This window comes from Watersipora subatra, chromosome 1 (genome assembly GCF_963576615.1).
Source record: "Watersipora subatra chromosome 1, tzWatSuba1.1, whole genome shotgun sequence".
NCBI lineage: Eukaryota > Metazoa > Bryozoa > Gymnolaemata > Cheilostomatida > Watersiporidae > Watersipora > Watersipora subatra.
In genome coordinates this window covers 16,051,819-16,078,220 of record NC_088708.1, presented here as the reverse complement: position 1 = coordinate 16,078,220, position 26,402 = coordinate 16,051,819, and the positions used below count along the sequence as shown (strand labels likewise).

The window sequence follows — 26,402 nt, the reverse complement described above, 5'->3', positions numbered from 1 at the left end:
TAATATAAATCAAAAGCACAAATGGCTTGTTTCAAATTAAATGCTTCTAATGTAAAGTTTAAAACGTTTTCATGAACAAGTATAGAGATTTTTCTATCACTTGAGATTGCTTTGTTGTTTGAGGTGATGTTATTGCCAGGACGTTTTTCAGATTGACATTGGCAAAACTTGATCGTTGTTGAAATGCTCAAAAGAAAAGACATTTTTTTCTTTTGGGGTTTTACCCACAATCAATTTTGCCATTTTTTCTTGAAGTTTATGCAGATTACCTTACTTTACCTGGGATTCGTTAAGAGCAACACTCCGAGGCAGTTCAATTAGAAGTTTTACGAGGTTTTACGGTACATTCTATATCACTCACGCTTTTTTAATAGATACTTATTAAATGTACACACGTATTCTGTGTTTAGGTCAAACGATGAATAGTTTTTTTGTAGCTCAGACAACGTATACATGTATGTTTAATTACAAGAATTTTTAAGACGATTTAAACATTCAACATTCCGACGTTGATTCAACACGGAACCAACGTCGGAAAACTATTCATCACGGGCTAGCTGGGTTGCGCCACGCACTCAAGGATTTTCGCCACGCACATACAAAACAAAAACAACATGCGATTTTTGTTTTGTATGTGCGTGGCGAAAATCCTTGCACGCGTGACCCGGCTAGCCCGTGCTATTCATCGTATCGCAGCATAAATCAAATTTCACCAAACTTTTAGAAAAGTCGTTGACAAAAATATTTTGCCGATGGTGGTAATAACGACGCTTATGAATTACGAAAAGATGAAGTTTACCTCTATGGCTTTGAATAAAGTGATTTTCTAAAGCGATAACAACCGTTTCGGTAGCCGTTGGGCAAAAAAACAGTTCGAATTAACAGTGTTGAGTTCGAGTTATCTACAGCAATTTATCATTACGTGGGAACGGACCAAAGGAAATGTTCGAATTAACCATGTGTTCGAGCTATCCGTGGACGAGTTATCCATGTTTGACTGTATATTCTAACAGTGTAAGATATGGATTTTTTATGATAAACATGATTATAACATTTTCAATCAAATAAAATTTAGATTTTTATCGATTTCTAGAACTCATCACTTGATTATCCTATAATAAATAATAATTTTATGATTTTCTTGTAGAGCTACAAGAACTACCAAAGCCAAGAAAATACTGCATCAATCAATTTATAATGGGAGCAAATGTGCATGGGTAGTTGGCATCAAATAACTCTCAATGTCTCGTCATTTTTTTATGAATACATTTTTATATATATATATATATATTTTTATACATATACATGTATAAAATGTTCCTTTTTCATGAATTTTCATTTTTACTGCACTTTTTACAGTATATTTTACTTTATTTTTATATATATTTTCCTTGCTGGTGATTGTCTGTTAGCTGGTAACTTATTATCTTGTTTTATGCATAATATGTCCATAATAACCTCTGCAATGCATTTCAATACAAATTACCAAGCTGTTCGATTATGTAATTGATAAAACTGTCAGCGACGTAGTGTTAGTTAGAAGCTTGTAACACCTGTTCTATTACTTGGAATTGAGAAATCTTTTTGATTTGCTGCTGATAAAGCTCCCTGTCAATCTAACATAGTCCAACAACGTCACTACCAAAAAACTGCTTGATAGCTGCTTTGAAACATAAAAATTCACTTTGATCAAAAATATTTGTCGCGGAAGTATTAGAAATTGTGGTTAGTAGAATTTGTAAAGCTACAGAGATATTTATATCAAATTGTAGCCTGAAATGTTTTAGTTAAGCTGCAAAACACAAATCAAGATTATTATGAAAATTACTGTAGTTATACTCAATTTCGTGCAGCTCCATTTTAATTAAAAGGCTACTGAAAAATTAATTAATTAAAAATTACTAATTAGTACTGAATGGGTTAAGTAACTTTTATTGTTAGAGTTTTATACATAATGTTATGTACAAAGTTATTCTTATTCCAAAACTTAGTTAAAGATTACATATAAAATTGTTAAATAAAATAATAAAATACTCAAGTCTAACATCATCACATAAACGCAAGTGTTAAAAAGGTTAACTTTAACAAGCTGCACCAACCAATCTTTACGCTTCTGGCTGTCAAATAAAATACACGGAGTGACGATATGTCAACTAATGTTTGGAGAGAGTCACCCCGAGGATAATGGCTATAACAGCAGCAATTATCAGGCATATGATGACCAATATACACAGCTTTTTCCGGCTCGATTTCTACAACAAACATTAAATTTAGACTGGTCACAAGAGAACCAAAAACCTCCTGAGCCATAAAAACAAAAAAGGTCTGATCCAATTGTGAATGGGCTGAATGATTAGGTTACCATACGAAAGGTTTACCATGAAAAAAGTTGGCTAAGGGTTATAGTGAACTGAGTCAAAAAGCATCAAACAGAAATGGATAATAAAAATGTAAGACAAAATTAACACAAGTTTAATAAAAGATTAGAACTTATCTTTAGTGGATGTTTGGTAAGCTAAATTCATTAAAATTAAATTCAAAGTTTGGCTATGTAGTGTCACAAAAGTTTAGTGTACCGAACAAGTTGCTGTCTAGTCTCTCAGACTGCCTTTAGCCACCACTTCATTTCGAAGGTAAAAAATCACAGTAGTGTACATAGTAATGTTACAATTTATAGCAGATTTTAACAACTAAATAGGTATTTGTTACATTGTTAGTGTAGGTACTGAATTACAGCGATTAAAACAAATTTTTCCATCGTAATATCCTCTTTTATGTGGTTTTTTCAGTTTGGTAACAGATTAATTTGTATTTAGTTATTTTATTTAGAAAATAGTGCTTTGAGACACAAGTATATGGCCATATGAGCTCAGTCCCAGAATGCATTAGGCTCATATGTCAAGGTACGACTGTAGTTTATTTTGTACTTCCAGTTTGCGTTAAAGCACCAAACTTTGATTGCTTTGTACTGTAAATATTTTCAGTATAGTGCAAAAGTTTCAAGGTGATTAGACTGCTAATTCCAGAGATATTACCAAAATACAGGAGGCACTTTTCCACCTGATCTCACAGAGAGCACTTCTAACCGACCGAGAAATAATAAATGGCTGTCGTCAAAACATTAGTTTCTAATGACAAACTGATAGAAATTCTTTGTAATGAAGATAGAAACTTGGTAAGCTAACTGAAAAATCAAATTAAACAGTTTCTTATCCTCAGCAACAAGAGCTCTACATTAAACTATTTGTTTTTCTATTCTAAAACTATACACACTTTATCAGACTCAGTTTACACCAACCATTATGTTTCTTCAGTTACCTCTACAACTATACACACTCTATCAGGCTCAGTTCACACCAACCATTATGTTTCTACAGTTACCTCCACAACTATACACACTCTATCAGACTCAGTTTACACCAACCATTGTGTTTCTACTGTTACCTCTACAACTATCCACACTCTATCAGACTCAGTTTACACCAACCATTATGTTTCTACAGTTACCTCTACAACTATACACACTCTATCAGACTCAGTTTACACCAACCATTATGTTTCTACTGTTATCTCTACAACTATACACACTCTATCAGGCTCAGTTTACACCAACCATTATGTTTCTACTGTTACCTCTACAACTATACACACTCTATCAGACTCAGTTTACACCAACCATTATGTTTCTACTGTTACCTCTACAACTATACACACTCTATCAGGCTCAGTTCACACCAACCATTATGTTTCTACAGTTACCTCCACAACTATACACACTCTATCAGACTCAGTTTACACCAACCATTATGTTTCTACTGTTACCTCTACAACTATACACACTCTATCAGGCTCAGTTCACACAAACCATTATGTTTCTACTGTTACCTCCACAACTATACACACTCTATCTGACTCGGTTTACACCAACCATTATGTTTCTACTGTTACCTCTACAACTATACACACTCTATCAGACTCAGTTCACACCAACCATTATGTTTCTACAGTTACCTCCACAACTATACACACTCTATCAGACTCAGTTTACACCAACCATTATGTTTCTACTGTTACCTCTACAACTATACACACTCTATCAGGCTCAGTTCACACAAACCATTATGTTTCTACTGTTACCTCCACAACTATACACACTCTATCAGACTCAGTCTACACCAACCATTATGTTTCTACTGTTACCTCTACAACTATACACACTCTATCAGGCTCAGTTCACACCAACCATTATGTTTCTACAGTTACCTCCACAACTATACACACTCTATCAGACTCAGTTTACACCAACCATTATGTTTCTACTGTTACCTCTACAACTATACACACTCTATCAAACTCAGTTTACACCAACCATTATGTTTCTACTGTTACCTCTACAACTATACACACTCTATCTGACTCGGTTTACACCAACCATTATGTTTCTACTGTTACCTCTACAACTATACACACTCTATCAGACTCAGTTCACACCAACCATTATATTTCTACTGTTACCTCTACAACTATGCACACTCTATCAGACTCAGTTTACACCAACCATTATGTTTCTACTGTTACCTCTACAACACCACATCTTTGAAAGAGTTTGAAAAACTAATAGTTATACAGTAAACGCTCCTATAACGTAAATAATCCGTTCCAGGAACGTTTAAGTTATAAGAACAGTAAAATACATGTAAATTGCCTAATCGTTCCAAGATCTTTACAAACTCACCCCTTTGGCCATGCAAAAAGGAAAAACTTTACTCAACTCTTTTAATTTGTGGACTGTACCATAACTGCAGAATTATTGGTATGGATTAGCAACTTTTCTCCTTTTTATGACCAATCTCACTGGTTTTATAGGCCATGCTTGCGGTAAATTTCCAACAAGTTGATAGGGACTGCACATTCTAGACGCTCATTTACAACGATTTACTTATTTTTCTAAACAGCAAGGTCTACTCTGCAAAGTTAAGCTAATCACAAATATTTTGTACGTCTACAATAAGGTAAAACAACAAAATCTTTTTACTATACAAAGCAGTTCTACCTGTTCGTCATCTATCATTATCCAGGGGTCAAGACTATGATAAAGATAATTTTTGATGATACTCCAACTCATGACATTAAGACTGGTAGACCGACACTGTAATACTTGCATCAATCAATCGCCTTTGTGTTTATGAACAATTACACAGCTTTCTTATTCGCTTTTTTGTCGGCACATTTAACAATCCGTTACGACGAAATAGAATGTTGCGAAAGAGATATATATAAATGCAACTAAGCGCACGGCGTCTTTTTTATCGCATGTGCGGCAAAATAAACTAACACTCAAATCGATTTTGAAAACTTGCCCGACTTGACACTTCACGTTATATGGAGTTTTTTACGTAGTAGGAACCAAAAACTTCAGATAAATTTTTTATGTTATCTGGAATTTACGTTATAGGAGCGTCTACTGTATTTAATTTCGGTTTTTTTGATTGAGTTCTACAAGCTTGAAGCTTTAATATGATATTCAGTTCAGAAGGAGTTGTGCTATCCTAAGTACTTTCACAGTTGATTGAAAGTTGTTAATACTGTCTTGGATGAGGGGGCTTGATTGTGTGTACAAGGTTAGGCTTCAAAGTGATAAACATTGCAAAAATCTTGTCATGTTTGATGAGATACAGATAAACACAAGCTGGGTTCATATTTAACTGGCTAACTGGCTGAGCCTTTCACTAGTCCAGCATTTCACAACTTACTAACCTGATATGTGACAGCTCTCTCGAGTCCAGCGTTTCATAACAGACTAACCTGACACGTGACAGCTCTCTCTAGTCTAGCATTTCACAACTTACTAACCTGATATGTGACAGGTTTACCTAGTCCAGCATTTCACAATTTACTAACCTGATATGTGACAAAGTTACCTAGTCCAGCATTTCACAACTTACTAACCTGATATGTGACAGCTCTCTCTAGTCCAGCATTTCACAACTGACTAACCTGATATGTGACAGCTCTCTCTAGTCCAGCATTTCACAACTTACTAACCTGATATGTGACAGCTCTCTCTAGTCTAGCATTTCACAACTTACTAACCTGATATGTGACAGGTTTACCTAGTCCAGCATTTCACAATTTACTAACCTGATATGTGACAAAGTTACCTAGTCCAGCATTTCACAACTTACTAGCCTGATATGTGACAGCTCTCTCAAGTCCAGCATTTCACAATTTACTAACCTGATATGTGACAGCTCACTCTAGTCTAGCATTTCACAACTTACTAACCTGATATGTGACAGGTTTACCTAGTCCAGCATTTCACAATTTACTAACCTGATATGTGACAAAGTTACCTAGTACAGCATTTCACAACTTACTAGCCTGATATGTGACAGCTCTCTCTAGTCTAGCATTTCACAACTTACTAACCTGATATGTGACAACTCTCTCTAGTCCAGCATTTCACAACTTACTAACCTGATATGTGACAACTCTCTCTAGTCCAGCATTTCATCACTGACTAACCTGATATGTGACAACTCTCTCTAGTCCAGCATTTCACAACTTACTAACCTGATATGTGACAGCTCTCTCTAGTCCAGCATTTCATCACTGACTAACCTGATATGTGACAACTCTCTCTAGTCTAGCATTTCACAACTTACTAACCTGATATGTGACAGCGTTACCAAGTTCAACGTTTCCTTCTTCCACATAGTCTGCTGCACTGATAACATTTGTTTCTATATGATCTGTATGACAACCAGAAAAACAGATATTCAGTTAAAGAGGTTGACAACTAAGCTATACAGGTACAAAGGAGGCCATAACTCCTAGAAATATAGTAATCTGGGAGGCCATCTTGTTCATACATCCTGTCAACCATTGAGAGATTGCTAAATTCAATGCTTGTCACATTCACAATGCAATCAACATACGCATAAATCAGTTCTGTAAATCAGTATGTATGCTCGTGCATTGCCTTCATATAGTTTGGTTCTACGTTGTTGATATAATTATGATTAGTGCTCCATACCTTTTTTCAGGGTTTCAACATAACGGGTCTCAAGCAGACTAGTGCGAGTAAAAAAGAAAGCAGTGCATGTTTATGATTGAAACAAACAATAATAAAAACAGATCTTCAGACGAATTTTTCTAGTAGTTGTCGTGAGGAAAAAAGTAAAAGTGACGTGAAGAAATAAAGCCTGAAGTGAAATTGGGCAAAAGCCAGTTGAGTTAATTAGAAATAACATTTTAAAAAGTGTAAAATATAAAAATGTAAGTACGGTAATTTCAAGTCGGAGTTCACATTGTCCATGTTGGACTAGGCTAGTATATCTATTATGGCCTCATCTTAGGCACAACCAGTCTTTGATATTGCCAAGGCTAGGTAACATAAGCACAACCAGTCTTTGATATTGCCAAGGCTAGGTAACATAAGCACAACCAGTCTTTGATATTGCCAAGGCTAGGTAACATAAGCACAACCAGTCTTTGATATTGCCAAGGCTAGGTAACATAAGCACAACCAGTCTTTGATATTGCCAAGGCTAGGTAACATAAGCACAACCAGTCTTTGATATTGCCAAGGCTAGGTAACATAAGCACAACCAGTCTTTGATATTGCCAAGGCTAGGTAACATAAGCACAACCAGTCTTTGATATTGCCAAGGCTAGGTAACATAAGCACAACCAGTCTTTGATATTGCCAAGGCTAGGTAACATAAGCACAACCAGTCTTTGATATTGCCAAGGCTAGGTAACATAAGCACAACCAGTCTTTGATATTGCCAGGTAACATAAGCACAACCAGTCTTTGATATTGCCAGGTAACATAAGGATGAAAATTAAAAACAAAATGATAATAAAAACCTCTTTTACTTGACTATTATTACATTTAGTTTTTTACAGATAATTTATTTTTCACAATAAGTTTGTTACACAGCTTGATCCAATACATTTGTTTCAATGCGGTATGTAAATATCTGAAATGTTCATTATTAATTTTAGGAGGTGTAAAACAAACTAACCGACCAAATACAAGGTACTGTACTCCTGCAAAAAATATTTGCTCGAACATATGACAGTTTCAACATATGATGCAAATACTGATATGGATTAACATCATATGTGAACGATTGATTGTATCAGACATAGAAGTATGAAATCATGCGCTTCATGATAAGCATATCAAATGCAGCATCGGTCGAAACATTGGACAGACAACTGCATCCACTCACCTACGAGATCTCCTTGTTCCTGAACCATTGTTCCAAGCTGCTTGAAAATCTCATTTACATCCAGTACATCACTCTACATTAGAATATGGATCATGTATAAATCATCTTTACAAATGAAGCTTATATCTGCTATATAGTCTGACAGAGCTATTAATGTTGTGAGATTACACAACAGTTTAGTAAGATTTGGTTTTAGTATTTCTATATTTGGACACTTATAAGTTGGGCTACTTCGAGTGTCGACATGCGACTTCTGAGCTCACTCAGAGAAAACCTTCATGTAAAATCAATTTTCTTTCAAAAAATCTTCCAGTTAAATCAACTTCCATCAGCAATTTTGGGATATATCATAGAATTCTCAACTACCTCTTAATAACACTTCAAGTCTTTAAAATGCAGTCAAGCCCATTTTTACAAACACCTCAGCATACTCATTTTCCTAAATATAAAAATTGGACCAAATATTCGACTGTACACCTGAAATAAGTTTCTACATATGACATCCAGAATGTTTCATAACGTTTGAGTTTTGTAAGTGGAAGTGATGAGATTAGCAAGAATAAAGAGTTAAAATAATAAACAACTTTTAAGGAGGGTGTAGATTACAATGTCTCTCTCTCTATCACTGATTACTCCTCCCAGCCTACTCATTGTCAAGCCTTCCATTTCCATGTCTCTAAGATAAGATACCAATAACAGGTTTTTAGGTATTTCTTTTAGGTATTCTATTGTTTGTGGTACAAATAATGAAACATTTACAATGTTATATAACACATTGGTTTAATACTATGCATAATGCCGTATAGTACTCATTGAGAAGTTGTCGTAGTTACCTAAACTGTTCAACAAATTTCTATGTAATCTTACAGGAATATTTACTTCGACACACAATGAATGGTTTTAACAACTGAAGTAAATCTCTTAGGCAAATTAATCAATTTCATGCCTGACCATTTCTCAAGTGCTGAGACAACTACAATGGACCCTCATCTTACGATTTTAATTCGTTCCAGTGTTGGCATCATCAGGCGAAACTTTCGTATTGAGGGATATAGACACCCATAGTAAATATCTAATGCAAACACCGCCTGGCAAAAATCATCCTAATCGTATATACTCACTGTACATATTAAAAATTAGTAACAAAATAATATGTTAACCTTAGTAACTAGTTACCTACTGTAACTTTAGTGTATTTAGCGGTTGTGATCTGCAAAAAAATGTAACATTACAATGTACTCTGTGCAGTACGTACCGAAAGGAGTTCTTACCTTCTAGGCAGACGTATAACATAAACGTTGAATTTAACTTAAACGAATTTGGCTTACTAAACACATCATTACCCCTTAGAACCCTTGCCGTTTTCGTCAATGCGTGTCAGTAACCCTAGGCAGTCTGTCCAACGATCCGACATTTTCAAACTTTTATTAAATATATCTAATCGTGCTCATAATACAATTATATTTGGTAAAACACTAGCAAAAAAAGTCGGGTAACCCACAGCAAATGTCGTCAAACAGAAAAAAACAGTACTTCACCATTATTCGGGCCAAAACTATAAAGGTTTGTAGGCTGTAAATAGGCTGTAAAAATTATAATTAGTATCATAAAATTCTTTCTTTGCATCACCACCATCATTTATGACTTACCAACAAACGAGTCGTAACGATTTTTCCGCGATATCGTTCTAATAGAATTTGTTATTGAATCGAAGCAGTGGGTGAAGATATTTGAAAAATAATCCAAATGGAAGTGAAAACTCCGATTTAACATCCTGTGCAAGAATTAATTTAATTGGTTTCTGCTGTTACTTAGAAACAGCTTTTGTAAACAAAGCCATGTGAATGTCGCAATAGCGGCCTCTAGGGATTCTGACACATCCTACGCAAGGCCGCAAAAGCGGCCGTTAGGGTTCAAAGGGTTAAAGTTAAGTTTTAGTATGTATTTTTAACTATTTCACTGAACTTCAACTTTTTGATAGCTAAAATTTTATCGACTATCTGTTTTTGTTTTATTTTCACAATAATCAATAGCAAATAACGCCAAACTGAGAGAGATTGAGCATTGTATCTTTTCCATTTATTTTATCACCTATTTTTTTCTGGTTTCGTTCTTACAATAACTAATAACGCGAAACTGATAGCGCCATTGCATTTTATTATCAGTTTATATTTAACCATATTATTTATGGTATCCATATTTATTATAATCTAGCTCAAAGATATATCACAAAGAATTTATTTTTGTTGCAAAAAAGAGCATGTTGACTGACTCATTGCAAATCTATATCGTATTTCTGCATATATTATTCCAACGAATGATCGTGTCAGATCTTTGCATCTTCTTACTCTGCTTATGTTAAATGTTTATTTCACTTCAATTCAAGGTTTCAAGATTTTTCATGGTTTGTGTCCTCGTTTTTTACATGACAGTTACAGGTTCTCAACTCATTTCAACTTACGTAATATCAACAAATTGCATACAATCACTAACAATTATTTTGAAAATACCATTGCCAGCAGCCTTAAACATTCTTTCACCTAATATCCATTCTCTTAGCAAAGAGAGGCATTTTAAACACTATTTTTCAGACTATATATTCAATTTCAAATTTTTCATTTTTCAATTTTTGTTTTACTATTGTTGTATGGCCTAATTTGAAATACACTTCAATTTTTGAAACGAAATTATTGCCAACAATGTAGCCTACTATATATATATATATATATATATATATATATATATATATATATATATATATATATATATATATATATACAGGTCTTACGGAGCCAGCTCAATGCCAAGAACCAAGTCATGGCAATAAATACCTACGCCCTGCCAGTAATAAGATATCCAGCAGGCATAATAAAGTGGACTGAGGAAGCCACCATCAAAGAAACAGATATAGCAACTCGTAAACTGCTGACCATGCATGGAGCACTCCACCCAAAATCTGATACTACTAGATTGTATCTTGATAGAAAAGATGGCGGTAGGGGACTCAAAAGTGTACAGCAGACAGTGAAAGAGGAGGAGCAAAGCATCAAAGCATATGCAGCCTCCATGGCCATCTCAGATAAGTTGCTAGCTGAATTTCAATCGGCTGCTCTTACAACAGACCTATGCCCTGATGATGAGGAAATTGACTGGCACACAAAACCTCTTCATGGTGCTTACCACCAACAAATATCTAAGGTTGGCGATCTTCACCAGACATATATGTGGCTGAACAAAGGAAACCTAACGGCCAATACAGAGTCGCTAATCATGGCAGCCCAGGAGCAAGTGCTCCCAACAAGGCAACTCCAAATGAAAATCTATCACACTAGAGACGATCCTAGATGCAGACTGTGCAAAGATGCACCTGAGACCATCCAACACATCATCAGTGGATGCAAGCAGCTAGCAGGGAACGCATACACTGAGCGGCATAATCATGTCGCAGGTGTTGTGTATAGAAGTCTATGTGATGAGTATGGCCTTAATAAACCACAACACTGGTAGGAAGCTCCTGGTAAGGTCAATGAAAATGACCGGGCTAAGATCCTCTGGGACTTCTACATCCAAACTGACAAGCATGTCCTAGCAAACCAACCAGATATAGTGGTGGTAGACAAGGAGAACAAGAGGGCTACTATAATAGATATAGCAGTACCCAATGACTACAATATAGCCAGCAAAGAAAAAGAAAAGGTAGAGAAATCTCTCCCTCTTGGAGAAGAAATTGAAAAATGCTGGAATGTAAGAACAACTGTAATCCCAGTAGTCATTGGGGCACTGGGCGCAATAACACCGGCGCATAAAATGTGGCTTGCCCAAATACCAACAGCAATCAACTCAGGTGAGTTGCAGAAAAGTGCGCTATTGGGAACAGCTAAGATCTTGAGACGAGTGCTCAAACTCCCAGGTCTCTGGTAAGAGACCCGAGTTGGAGCAGAATTTACCACCCATACAGGGTATCCGGGGTGAGGAAACAAGTTATATATATATATATATATATATTCGGTAAAGCTTTTCATATTCGTGTATATATATATATATATTTATATATATATATATATATATACATACAGTCAAACATGGATAACTCGCCCTCGGATAGCTCGAACACATGGTTAACTCGAACAGTTTCTTTAGTCCACTCCCACGTAATGATAAATTGCTTTAGATAACTCGACCTCAACTCTGTTAACTCAAACAGTTTTTTGCCTAACGGCTACCGAGACGGTTGTTATCGCTTTAGAAAATCACTTTTTTCCAAGCCATAGAGATAAACCTCAACTTTTCGTAATTCATAGGCGCCATTATGACTATCATCGGCAAAATATTTTTGTCAACGACTTTTCTAAAGGTTTGGTGAAATTTGATTTTCACCAAACATCCGCCTAGCGATGGCCCTTCGGAAGTAAGGAAAAGTGAGGTAACCTTCGCATAAACTTCAAGAAAAATCGGCAAAATTGATCGTGGGTAAAACGCTCAAAAGAAAAAGATGTCTTTTCTTTTGAGCATTTCAACAACGATCAAGTTTTGCCAATGTCAATCTAAAAAACGTCCTGGCAATAACATCACTTCAAACAATGAACAAATCTCAAGTGATAGAAAAATCTCTATACTTTTTGATAAAAACGTTTTAAACTTTACATTAGAAGCATTTAATTTGAAACAAGCCATTTGTGCTTTTGATTTATATTATAGTTTGTATATGTACATGTATCTACTAATAAATAAGTAAATACATGGACTTGTGACAATGCTCTGATAACTTGGACGCTCTGATAATTCGAACACTTTCGCTCGGTCCCATGAAGTTCAAGTTATCCATGTTTGACTGTACATGGACTTGTGACAGTGCTTTGGTAACTTGAACGCTCTGGTAACTCGAACACTTTCGCTCGGTCCCGTGAAGTTCGAGTTATCCATGTTTGACTGTATATATATATATATGCATGTATATATATATATATATATATATATATATATATATATATATATATATATATATAACTGAGCAAGATCGAGCATCACCTTGCTTTCATTCATTGTTAGAGGGATTTCGGCGAATAGCATACCGGCGCATTTCTTATTCCGACGTATATATCATCAGTATACTGACTGTCAAATTTAAATTTTGAGATTTACTCTCTAGATTTTTTTCATTTCATTTTGAAAAATCAGTGTGTTCTACATCGCAGGGCAAAAAAATCGTACCGCAGAGCAAAATAATCGTATAACAGGGTCATCGTAACCTGAGGGCGCACTGTACTAACAACTTTTTAACAAATGTCTGACCTCAAGTTGGCGAACTCTCTCTTCTCGTTCCCTCATAAAAGCTAAATCATCTTCTGCTTCAGCTTGTTGTTGCATCAGCTGTTGCCTCCGTTCATTTTGCTCAAAAAGTGCTGCCTCGTCTGACCAGGCGTCTGGCTCCTGATTATAAACAGCAATTAATATATGACAGCTACGCTAACCTCTGATTCTTTATGTGGAGTTGTCTAGTTGCCAAAAACCACTAAAAGCTTTGGGAACTTTAGACAAAATTTAGCTCAAGACATGCAAGTCTCCTCTACATGGCGATTTTCACTCTCTAAGGCTATAATAAAGGCTAGTTTAAGGATAGCTGCTAGTTAGTGTTGTCTTACCTGGTCAAAACTTTGCGCTCTTTGGTTTTTCAGTGTTTCCATTTTGATTTTGTCAGTGAGTTTCTACAATAAATACAGTATTTAATAAGACCTGCTCAGAGCAAATTAATGTAAAACAATAAACTTACTGTTAAGAGGGTATATCTGTTTATTCAGAGATATTAAACTCCATTTGGTTGTATACTCACTTCTAACCAATCAAGCGACAACGAGACAGAAAGTCAGCAAATTCTAATTCCACAATACGTAATGCAGGGAGTGAAATAATGCATGATGTGTGTAAACCATAGTCTGCATTACATCACCGATCTTTAGACTCGGTGCTTACCATGACAATTGACGAAAGACTTTACCTTTTGAATTTCGTGATATTTTTCTAGTGCGCTACGAAAACTATTCTTTAGCCGGTCCACCTGCAGCCTCTTTTGCTAAAAGTTGAAAATAAGCTATTTAAAACAACCAGCATACGCTAAGCATGACTGGCACATATAACAACAACAACAGTAACAATGTTGTTGTTATATGTAACATTCTCAATGGCATCTTGTGATGTAAGTAGCGAAAAAAACAGTTAATTAGTAACGATGATTTCCAAATAGCGTCAATTTCATCCAGATCACTAAGACAGCGCATAGAGGTGATCTGCTGTATTTGAAGCGGGAAGCCATACAAGCTGAAAGTCAGCCAAAACCAAAGAAAGACTTTTTTCAGATCAAAAATTTAAACTGCTTCACCAGTCCATCTGGCAATAACAATGCCAGATAGACTTATGTTAGTCAAGAGCAAAAACCACCATGAAAATATTATGTATTCATATGTATCTAGACATGTCCAACCTAATGAAGCTGTTGCTTTATACCGTACAGGATGAAAATATTCGTTGGTTATAAAAATTCGCAATTTCGCGGACAGACAACTCCGCGAATTATAAAATTCCGTGAATAATTAGTTCTATTTTTAATCACAAGGGAGAATAACTACTGCATCAAATTAAAAACTAGCCGCTAGGCTGGTTTTTAATATAAATACTAAATGTAGTTGAGTTTCAAAACATTTTTACAATCATTGCCTGGGCTTTGAGCTAACACCATTGCCAATGCATCACATTTCTTTACAAAATTATTCACGGTTGTCACAAGATATGCAGAATGGCGTCATCACAAAAATAGCCACTAAGCAGAAGTACTAAACGTAGCCGAGTTCCATAACTTCTTTAAAATCATCGCTGGGCTTCGAGTTTTATTGCCATTGCATCAAACTACAAAATTATTCAAGGTTTTCACAAGTTCTTCGGCATGGCTTCGTCATCGCAAAAAATCTCTCCTAGTCTTTTTACATTGAAATCAACTCCATCAATCTCTAATACCGAAATTGAGGACGATCATGATTCTGATCTGGACATTATGGTATGTATTTGTTTTGCAGTGCAGATACGTTTTTTCCATAATTAACTGCATTAGTTAATTCGTTTGTTTAAAAACCGATCGCTTTCATTAAATACTTCAGCTATTTTTTTTGTACTTTCTCAACACTTATTAATATTTTTTTCTTTTTTGTGTTTACTGCAGATTGAGAATGAAACAACCTACTCCGATTACGAAAACTAGAGACAAGTAGTAATATTCACCGTGGCAGAAATATTGGCAGAGAAGCAACCAGTCAACCTAGACCCCTTCATCGACGACAACTCCTTGATATCGCTGCAGCAAACATGATTAAATTATATATTTTATTTCATGTATAGATATATTATAATGTATTACAAACTTGAGTGTACAAATAAAATGTTTCAAAAACAAATACAATTTTACAAACGATGAATGGAGTAAATATAAACAGTTTAGTCTATATGGCGGTCCTCTAGAGCAATAAAATTAGACTGATACTCTTGATAAGTGAATACTAGCGTGTAATGGTGCTCTCTGATTAGTTATTTTGGTAGCAGCTCTACATCGCTGTCACTGTCTTGGGTAGATGTTAAAGGCGATTCTCTCGCTACTACATAGCTGGTAAGGAAGTTATCATCAGAACTCTCCTCGTGGCTTACTATTGCAAATTCTGCGGGTTGGCCAAAGATTTGTGCTCGTAAAGGCGTTTTTGTTCCTTTTTTAAAAACAGATATGTTCTCTTCGTAAGTAGCTGCGGTCACCTCTACCTCAATTCCCAGACCTCCCTGATTAATTGGTGATCTTTTAAGAATGACATATACCACCCTTGCAGTCATTGTGCTTGCGTGTATGATGAAAAATCTCTCTCTCACACTAAAACAAATAATGAAGCGGTAAGGATGGAAAAAATAAATATTGCATTATACCGAAGAACCAAAGTAAAATTCAACTAATTTAGTAAATGGTTTTGAAAAAAACTCATTACTTACCACAAATTGTTGGTTCATCAAAGGCCTCCAAATCTATGAATATTCGTGAAAACCTCTGAACGCAGCAAAGAATTTATAGCTTAGCACGATCCACCCGTAGTTGTAAGCTAAATAGAAAACAAAACGCGCAATGGGCGTAGCCCATTTAAGGTGGACTACGCCCACCTTAAATGGGCTACGCCCAAGGTGGGCTACGCCTTGGGCTACACCTACAACCTACATCTACCCTTGGCTACGCCAAGGGCTACACCTTGGGCTACGCCCAAGGTTAACTCTATTGCTAGACGTAATAGAGTTAACTTTTCCTAGAGAGTGGCAGTTTTCAGCCGCGAATAAATTCATCCGCGAATATGCATGAAAAGACAATTTTCGCGAAATATAACTCCGCGAATAAATCCATCCTGTACGGTAATTCATGCAGCCTTAATCTAATTAGTCTATCAAGTACATACTTTGTCACGCTGGCCACAAATATCATTGAGGGTTTGGAGTGATCTTGTAATATCAGCAGCTATAGTATTTGTCTCCTGCTGGACCTCATGCCTAGAGTACATACCAACAGTAGAATGAGTTGTAGACATGTAGGGCTTGTGGTTGCACAGTAACTAATAATACTCAAAGAGTAGAATATATACCATAACTAATAACACTCAAAGAGTAGAGTATATACTGTAACTAATAACACTCAAAGAGTGGAATATATATTGTAACTAATAACACTCAAAGAGTAGAATATATATTGTAACTAATAACACTCAAAGAGTAGAATATATACTGTAACTAATAACACTCAAAGAGTAGAATATATATTGTCACTAATAACACTCACAGAGTAGAATATATATTGTGACTAGTAGCAATCAAAGAGTAGAATATATATTGTGACTAATAACACTCACATAGTAGATTATATATTGTAACTAATAACACTCACAGAGTAGAATATATATTGCAACTAATGACACTCAAAGAGTAGAATATTTATTGTAGCTAATGACAGTCAAGGAATAGAACGTATGCTCTAATGACACTCAAGGAGTAAAATACATATGCTAACTAACGACCAAGTATAAAATACAACTTACAGCTTTTGTCTGAGCTGAGAGTTATCATCTTTAGTAGCAATGCGTTTGCTTTGTCTTTCAATGACAGTAGCTGTAGTGAAAATATCATGTGCCGCAGTGTTGATGTGAGAACAAGAAGAAAAGGCAGAGAGCAATTTTAAAACAGTATCAGCTTAAAAATATTGTCCTCAAAATAGATTTTCAACATCCCCAATAAGAGAAAGCCAGTTCGTTATCAAGTGGCTAATATGTTCTAGTAACTCAGCTCCAACTTACCATTGCTGTTGATTTTAAATATCAAGTTGCTGATCTCCCTAGATAGTTCTTCAAATGAACCTACAAAGTTTCATACATTATACAACATTACATGCATCACATACAACTTGCTACGCTATATAACAGCGTACATTGGATGTAGCTTATTTCAATTCATCAGGAAATTAATACAAAGATTATGTTTTAAAAATGGTGAGAAGGTTGCAAATGATAAGCAATTCTTAACATCAACATTCAGACACGTTTAAAAGCTAACCTCTCACTTCTCCTGCAATTGCACCATATGAGGATAGAGGACTGTTGATTCTTTGCCGAGATGAATCCATTTGAATGACTTCAAGACTGATACTTTCTGGTATTCACATTTCCTGTAGATCAGACACAAACAGCAAATCACAGACAAAAAAAATCATCTTTAAAATAAAACAAACGATGATGATCGACAGTACTTGCTGATTAAACGACTACTTTATCTACTAGAGATAACTCATTTCATGAGGAAATATGGCCACATCATTGTATTCAACAACACCTAAGTCAAAACAAAGTGATCAACGCCTTAACACCGTATTCAAGAAGGCAATTGTACTCATGCTCCTAATGTACATTCACAGCCAAGCCCTGCTTGTTGTGAAATCTGCCAGAAAATGTTTGCTATTGGTGGCCATGTCATATACAACTACAAGTGCTTAAACAATTAGAAATTGTTATTATACACTATGGCTGCAAAATGTAGAATAAGGTAGATTCAGCTAAGAACTTTCATTCACTAAAGACATTTGGATTAATAAAAATACACCGTAATACACATATTTTTTCACATATCTAAAGATCCAAAATGTTACCGTACATTAAACACCTTTTCTATACAACTGAAGATATAAATTTTCATTGAAAAATTAAAATTGAAGATGAAATCATAAGACCATTTTCAAAATAATACTATAACAAACTCAAGTTCTACAGGTTATTGTTACGAATGATTAACCTACATAAACAATTAACAGTTTTCACAATTAACACGATTAACAATTTTCAGTAAATAAGTGATTGAGCAACAAGTAAAAACACACCTTATACTATTATACATATCGTGTCGAGTGATACGAACTACTTTGCATTTACTTAGTAGTAACAATGTCAGTCTTAGACTTTTTAAAGAACAGCCAAAACTTTTTTGAAAGCTTCAGAAGAAGTACAGAGGAAGATACACTGAATGTCACATCTTTGGCAACAATGAACAATTGATCATTTTTTTGTCAAAAAGCGGTTTTATTGAGCTATATATACATGTACATATGTTATTTCTCAAGTTATATACAATTTTGAGGTCAACAGAACACTATTTTCTCATGAAAACCTCAATAAATAATATTCTCAAACAAACAAACAATTTCATAAAATTAACTTATTTGAAAACTCATGTTGAATAACTATTGCCATTAAAATATTTTCAGTGATGTACCAGTTCGATAAAAAGTAAATTACTCATAGAACGCCAATTCAGAATCAGAATGGAGATTTCTCACTAAGACCCTCAATATGAAGCAAAAAGCGTGAGAACACATTTATTAATATGTCATAACCTTGCCTTTTCATACATATTCAAGTATACTTACCTATTATTCTATAACAAAAATACAGAAATACAAAAGCCACAAGTATATACATTTATTCAGTGCAACCTACGACCTCCCCTCGGATATCCCTTATAGTACAACTCAACAATTCATCTAACAAATAACTCAAAATTCTTTCAGACTTCGAAGCAAGTAGGGTATATCTCGGTATAATTATTGCTGTCAAAAAATAGAATTTGATTAAATTTAAATAGTGAATTTAGCGACACGCTCGTAATAAAAACGAGCTCCTAACACATGAATATATACTAGAAGGTTTATTGTTGGCTCGTGACAAGCACCTCATTAAAACAGAAATTACGCAATCTAACGATATTATCTTGCCGAAGGAACTACTAGAAAGGCTCGCAGGCACCAATGGCTCAAATATTATATGGGATACATATCAACCGAGGCTTCAATGCAATAGAAAAAATCACGACGTCATGCAGTAGTATAATAGTTTCTCAACAGCCACAAAAAATATGGAATAACTATTTCAATTAAACTCTTTTCATCATCCTTTATGTAGCGAAACTGAGTCTTGCTATATCATATACTCACCTAGAAACATCTGGCCTAAGCGCTATAGGTCAATATGGAATCGCTGAGCAAACGATCTCCACGCGTGTTTTCCACAAATATATAATAAAATAGCTTAGAAGATATCGCTGGCAAACCTTTAGCCTCCAATTCTCAGCAACCACGGATGTATGCACTTGTTATCACAGGTTTAACGTGCGCCTTTTGGAAAAACAAGCTACTAAAAATCATGTGATAGCCATGTGATAGACCTGCATCGGGCAAAACCACAGCTTAGGGGAGTTTCTATCGAAAGTCTAATTCGCAGCAGATGTTTTTAGAAAATTTAATATTATTAGTGTTACCCACGGGCTAGCCGGGTCACGCTCTCAAGGATTTTCGCAACGCACATGCGAAACAAAACAACATATTGTTTTGTTTCGTATGTGCGTTGCGGAAATCCTTGAGAGCGTGACCCGGCTAGCTAGCCTGTCTGGACAAGCTGTTGTTTTTGCGTAGTTGTCCCCCCGTCGAGCGGCGAGCAACAACAGCTTGTCACAAGACGTAGTGCACCTGATGCATCAGCTTCACTTATAGGGAGTTGTTCTCTTCCGTCTACGCGGCTTGGCTGCGATGTTATGTCGGTCACTCCATTGGTAATCATGGAGCATCATGTAATCACGGATTTCACGAAAAAATTATGTAGAAAAAAAAAACAAGATTCCAACGTATAACCAAAGACCAGTTTCTGTGATAAACTTTAGTAGAACTTGAGAATAAAATAAACTCAAAATAAAATCCATAAGAACAAATAAAACTGACTGATACAAAAATAGAAATAAAACTGACTGAGCGCAAAAATAACGACATGTTTAGTCGCTGTTGTTGCCTAAGTTCTCAAATTCTAATAAAGTTTACTGCAGAGAGGGGTCGCCAGTTAAACGTTCTTATCTTAATTTTTCTACATAAATTTTTGCGTGAAATTCGTTATGATTACCAATGGAGCGACCGGAATAACGTCGCAGCCGAGCCGCGTAGACAGAAGAGAACAACTCCTTATAAGTGCAGCTGATGCATCAGGTGCAGTACGTCTTGTGACAAGCTGTTGTTGCTCGCCGCTCGACGGGGGGACAACTACGCAAAAACAACGGCTTGTCAAGACAGGCTACCCGGCTAGCCCGTGGTGTTACCGTTCGCTGGCCAATCATGGGGCTGTTTTTATCAGAAGTCTTTTTCGCAGCTGACGCGAAATTCAGGCGCGAAATTCAATCTATATATACTGTATATATATTTCAATGTATATGGATATGTGTGTCTCTCCAGCTATAACTATTGCATGTATTAGAATAGCTCAGCTGGACAATGCTTACGCAACGTTGAGGGCTTTCCGTCATTAGAAGCCTAGTAATTTTCCACTTGATATGTGCTAGGCCATACCTGCCAACTCTCACGCATTGGGCGTGAGACTCCCGCAATCACCCCAAAGAAAAAATGAAAATGCGTGAGATTTTTGCCCCAATTTCCACAGCTTTATATATACAGTCATACTTCAACTTACGAGCTTAATGCGTTCCGAGACAGCTCGTATGTTAATTTGCTCGCATGTTGGTGCAATTTATTTATATATAGAACAATTAAATATATATTTATTGGTTTCCATACTCTAAAAAATGCAAATAAAACACTCAAAACAAGATATTGTAACAGAAAGAACATGTTGGTTATTGTCCTAATTTACCACATGCTTTCAAGAAGCAACAATTGAAAAATAATGCAAGAAAATGTGATAAATTAAAATGTAAAATTAAATACATACATTAGCAGCTAACGCTAGCATTTGCCAGGGAGAGAGATATAAGTTATTCTTCATTACGACAGTTGACTTTAATAAATCTGGATTTTATCAATGTCTTAAAAGACAAACTTAGACGCAAACCTAAAAGCAAACTTTCATTTTCAACTTAACGTAATTAAAATTTCTTCGGCGTTCATAGTTTGAAGTTTCCCGCTGGTTAGCTAATTTTTCCTTTGTTTCGCTTTCACGACCAGCCCGGCCGTTTTAAGATAAACCTATCTAAGGACGTTTGCCTTTGTCGCCATTTCAACATGTTGCAATTAGGACGAACACAGGTGTTGTCACAAAGGGTTAATGCACGACCACTAGCCAACTTGTCTATTTTTATAGTTTTGATAGATAGCACCCGGCCTTTTCACATAGCATAGTTTCAGTACGCTGTCACCGGCCCATTGTTTATCTTTTAACCAATGCCTCTGAGCAGTCTCTCCATAAGCGGTCGTGAAGATCGCTGTGCCGCTTATAAACTATTGTTAGTCCTTTTGCGAACTAAATGCCCTGAATATTATCCTTCTGTTTGATAATTGTGGATGTATTTCTGTCAAATTGCTGAGCTAGCTCAATCACATACATGTATATATATTTCGCATATTTTTCAATAATTTCTCGTTTAATATCAACTATTATCATTCGCTTTTTCTTTGCATTATTTTTCATTTTACTGGCAAACTTTCGGTCAATGCACAGTACATTTAATTCACATAATTCTGCCCTGAAAATCGCGCACAAAAAAACACGATACAAAAGTATAACCTGAGCAGTTGAAAAATACAGAGTGATGCTGTTCTCATAAAACACCTCCGACATACTTGGCAAATGACTCACGTGCTCGTATCTCAAACATTGCTCGTATGTTAGTGCTAACACACGCTTAAAAGCTGGCTCGTAACTCAAGTTTCTCATATGTTGGAGCACTCGTAAGTTGAAATATTACTGTACTATCATTGATACATCAACTGCCCCAAAACCAAATCTCACGCATTGCCCCACTCTTGGGTTTGCAGGTCTGTGCTAGGCCGTTTGGCAATAGCCTGCCACTTGCTGGAGAGTTGCCTGCCATCAAGTGGCCGGCAACTCTCATTACTTCTAATTGTTTTAGTTGATTTTTAATACAATTTTTCATTGGCAGTGTGCCGGGCTAATAGCAAGTGGTAGGCAACTCTCATCACTTCTCATGGTTTATAAGCTGATTTTAAACCACCGGGCAACGCTGGGAGGCACAGCTAGTAATAGATATATGCGAGCATTAATAATAGGAACACTGTAGTAACTACATGTACTTCACATTGAAAGGAAGATTAACTTAGCCGCTTCTGTAGTAGCTTATAAAGCTATGATTCTACTACGAAATAAGCACAAAAATCAAGTGTATGCAACCTGTACAAGTACTTGCTGCGCAGACTTTTACAGAGTTGTTTTTCCTCAAAAAATACCAGCGGTCATTTTTAAGGGGTTGTCTTTCCAAAAGAAAAGACACCTTTTAGTAAAATTTGTTTTAGGTTTTTATTGAAAAATTATTGTATTATTACTGCTGATAACTTGATGCTGATCACTGATAAATCATATCTCACATATATGATATCAAGATCTTTACAATTTTGCTCGTACCGTATAGACATCCATTTGCCACATATATTTGTATTCTAGATGCTATCTTTATTTTGAAGTTCAAAATCTTTCAGTAAAAGAACCATTGACATTTGGTATAGAGCACACTCAAACCAAAGTTTTTGTAAGGTTATGTAACTGACAAAAAATAAGAAAAGTTAGATAGCAGATTTTGAAAAACTATTCACATATCATTCACAGGCTTTTAACAATGTGTAATTGTTTTTATATAAAGCTGACTCATTTATATTTCAATAATAATAATATGTATGAACAGAAAAATGCCAATTAGAATTCTACCAGAGTTTGTACTGATAACTCTTTAAATTTCATAACAACCATTATAATTTTATAATCATATACATCCAGTTATAAATACACAGAATATTCACACAAAATCTAGTATAGCATTTAAAATTCAAACCAAATTCCAAAGGACATGAGCTGAACACATCACCAGTGACAAGAATGGTAAACTGAGATTAGTAGTTTATGTAAACAGAATATTTCTTAAAAAGTTTATACATGATAGTCTTCAATTGTGACTAAGTCTGTAAATTCAACTAATAGTCTGTCGACAATCTTGGTTTCAACCATCTCCTTTCTGACTAGGCATCCATTTACCGCCTGATGCAGTGTACTGGTGAGTGGTCGAATCGAAAATGCTTGGAACAGATTCTGTGGTGTGTGGAAGTCATTATTTTCTGGACACAGCCTTTAGCCGTTTATCGAGACAAAACTCATTCGTGAGAGGAAATCAAAAACAAATTTAGGTATTTAGAGGCGGTATTTGTACATTGAGCTCAACTTAGGAATGGCAAGAGCCCCAATCTGCACAAACATATCCAACAATTATTAAAAGGAATTTGTAATTATACTATAGCATATCTACACACATAAAATATCTATTAAGTTTTTAATACACACCTACAAAATTTTCAATTTGCAAGTAATTCAGGTTCATTGCTATTACAGCCAAAAAACTGCACATTCTTTTACCAGGGCTAGAGGGCAGTGAGGAAGCTAGAGTGCTCATGGCATAGGTATTACATGTTAAAAAACATTTCCTTTAATCTCACATAGGGATATGAAAGGTATTGATCAGGCATTGGATAACTTACTGGTTAGCAGCTGTGACACGATCTATATGTACTTTAAGTCTTTGGCTGATGGATAGAACCTTCTAATAGATTTAGGTGGCGGATTACCGCGAAACAAATTAGTTTCTACAAAGTCGGCTAGACTCCTGGCAACCAATTTTGTTTGAGTAGCATACAGCTTGTTGACTATATATATCACACGGTCTTGTACTCCCTTATCCATTGGGAGATGTCTTGAATGCTAAAGAGAAAATTACATATTGAATGATATTCTATATATTGATGTATGAATGAGAGCAAATTGGGTTTTAAATTGGTTTTTTAAATTTTAAATTTAAAAATCAACCAGGCATATAGATTAGCAACACCCTTCAGGCTGTTGCTAATCTATATGCCTGGTCCATTTCAATTATATAAGCATATGAATTAGCACCACCTTTCAGGTTGTTGCTAATTCATATGGTTATATAATTGAATTGAAGGGTTTAGGGTTTTATCTATTTGAGACAGTACAATTTATTAGTCAACCATTAAAAGCAAGTATTAAAAAGAAAGAACACAATAGATGGGAACATTTGCATGTTCTCATAGTCTTGTTGGCAATATGAGTTTTACCATTTTGGATAATATGTATGGTCTGAGATTATAGGGAAAGGGAGTTTATGCCAGAAATGAAAAATATTATTATGAAATTACCGTGCAGGCAGTTCCATTATTATGATCACCACTGTATGTGGTCTTTAGCAGGACAGCTAAGTTTTCATGAGTCCTATATATAGACTCTTTTCTTTTCGAAGTCGTGATCTTTCTTCTGAGTTTGCTCAGCCTGCAAAATATTCGATAATACAAAAATCCAATATTGAAAACTTCGTCGGGAAGTTAACCCCTTGCAGACTATGTTGCTACAACAATGTATATCTGCAATACTCATGAATATTGAACCCCGGAAATATGCTGATTAGCATTGATTATATAATAGAGCGTTATATTTAAAATTATCTTATCTGCGTTTACACCTACAAAAACATCAGTGAGTCTTCAGGTTGCGATGACCCTGTTATACAATTTTTTCATTCTGCTATGTAGAACACGCTGATTTTTCACCCTCTATATAAAATACTTTTCGCCATACGAAATGAACAAAAGTTTCTCAGTCTCTCTTGCATTTCAAATTTGGCAGTCGGTGTGCTGATTACGTCGAAATAAAAATATGTCGATAAAATCCAATGGCTATTTTGGCTATTCGCCAAAATCCATGTAACAATGAATGAACGAGATACGATGCTCGATCTCATTCAGTTTGTTATTAGTTATTGTGAAAGTGGAACCGGAAACAGATAGGTGATACAAATTTAGCGACAAAAAAGTTGAAGTTCAGTAAAATATTTAAAAATATGTACTCTAACTTAGCTTCAAGTATGTGTTTAGTAAGCTTAATCCATTTAGGTTAAGTCCAACGTTTATGTTATACATCTGCCTCGAAGGTAAGAACTCCTTATTGTATTGCACATGGTACATTGTAACACTACATTTTATTGCGGATCATAACCACTAAATACACTAAATTACTGTCAGTAACTATAGTTATTAAGGTTAACATATCATCTTATTGCAAAGACTAACTGGGAAGAAAAACACTCAGTGATAATTATCATGAAAATGCATGTAGATCATACTGACCTGGTAACGATAAAGGTTTGTTTTCAGAATTGGTCCTGAGCTTGCTGACTTTTCCATCAGTACTTACATACTTTACCATATATTCTATTTCAAGAGCCTCGATGAGTGATAGGGCATCTAAGAGGCTATCAGCAAACAGAAGCTGTTGCTTTGTGGACATGGCGCACTTCAATTACTGCTGCAAAAACCAGTACTTATGTTTGATAACAAAAAAGCGAAATAAAAGCATGAAGTAGTCAAATGTCGTAGATGACTCACAGGGTAGAAAAACAGAAATAACATCAAAATGGGGTCAGTATGTTCAGAGAGCAGCGCCAAAACGGTAAGACTGGTTTCATGTGACAGGTACAAAATGGAAGCAATTGAGTCAGAAAATTGATCGTTATTAGGCAAGAGATTGCAGAATTTTGCGCCTAAAT

General features: G+C 35.4%; 1 protein-coding gene across 2 annotated transcripts; it reads right to left on the bottom strand.

Annotated features, from left to right (window-relative positions):
• Positions 1-1,930: 1,930 nt before the first annotated feature.
• On the bottom strand, positions 1,931-26,109 carry LOC137404939 (syntaxin-12-like). Of its 2 annotated transcripts, XM_068091168.1 has the most exons (13): positions 25,984-26,109; positions 25,000-25,129; positions 24,325-24,544; positions 17,856-17,967; positions 17,600-17,659; positions 17,345-17,414; positions 16,712-16,802; positions 14,236-14,310; positions 13,883-13,945; positions 13,533-13,670; positions 8,241-8,313; positions 6,670-6,752; positions 1,931-2,252 (listed from the first exon to the last, which is right to left on the bottom strand). In XM_068091168.1, the coding sequence occupies exons 4-13, from the start codon at positions 17,923-17,925 to the stop codon at positions 2,154-2,156; spliced, it is 822 nt and encodes a 273-aa protein (XP_067947269.1). In that variant the 5' UTR covers positions 17,926-17,967; positions 24,325-24,544; positions 25,000-25,129; positions 25,984-26,109; the 3' UTR covers positions 1,931-2,153. The 2 variants fall into 2 exon arrangements, with proteins under 2 accessions (XP_067947269.1, XP_067947272.1); XM_068091171.1 differs by lacking the exons at positions 24,325-24,544; positions 25,000-25,129; positions 25,984-26,109 and adding an exon at positions 19,783-19,801.
• Positions 26,110-26,402: the final 293 nt, after the last annotated feature.

Bases quoted from the DNA above. Each gene is read 5' to 3' on its own strand.
- LOC137404939 (XM_068091168.1), bottom strand. From the start codon at position 17,925: ATGGATTCATCTCGGCAAAGAATCAACAGTCCTCTATCCTCATATGGT. The intron at 14,311-16,711 runs GTATGTACTTGA...TTCAACTTTTAG, and splicing joins TTTGTGGCCAGCGTGACAAA to CAAAAGAGGCTGCAGGTGGA. The intron at 6,753-8,240 runs GTGAGTGGATGC...GTTGTCATACAG, and splicing joins GGAACAAGGAGATCTCGTAG to ATCATATAGAAACAAATGTT.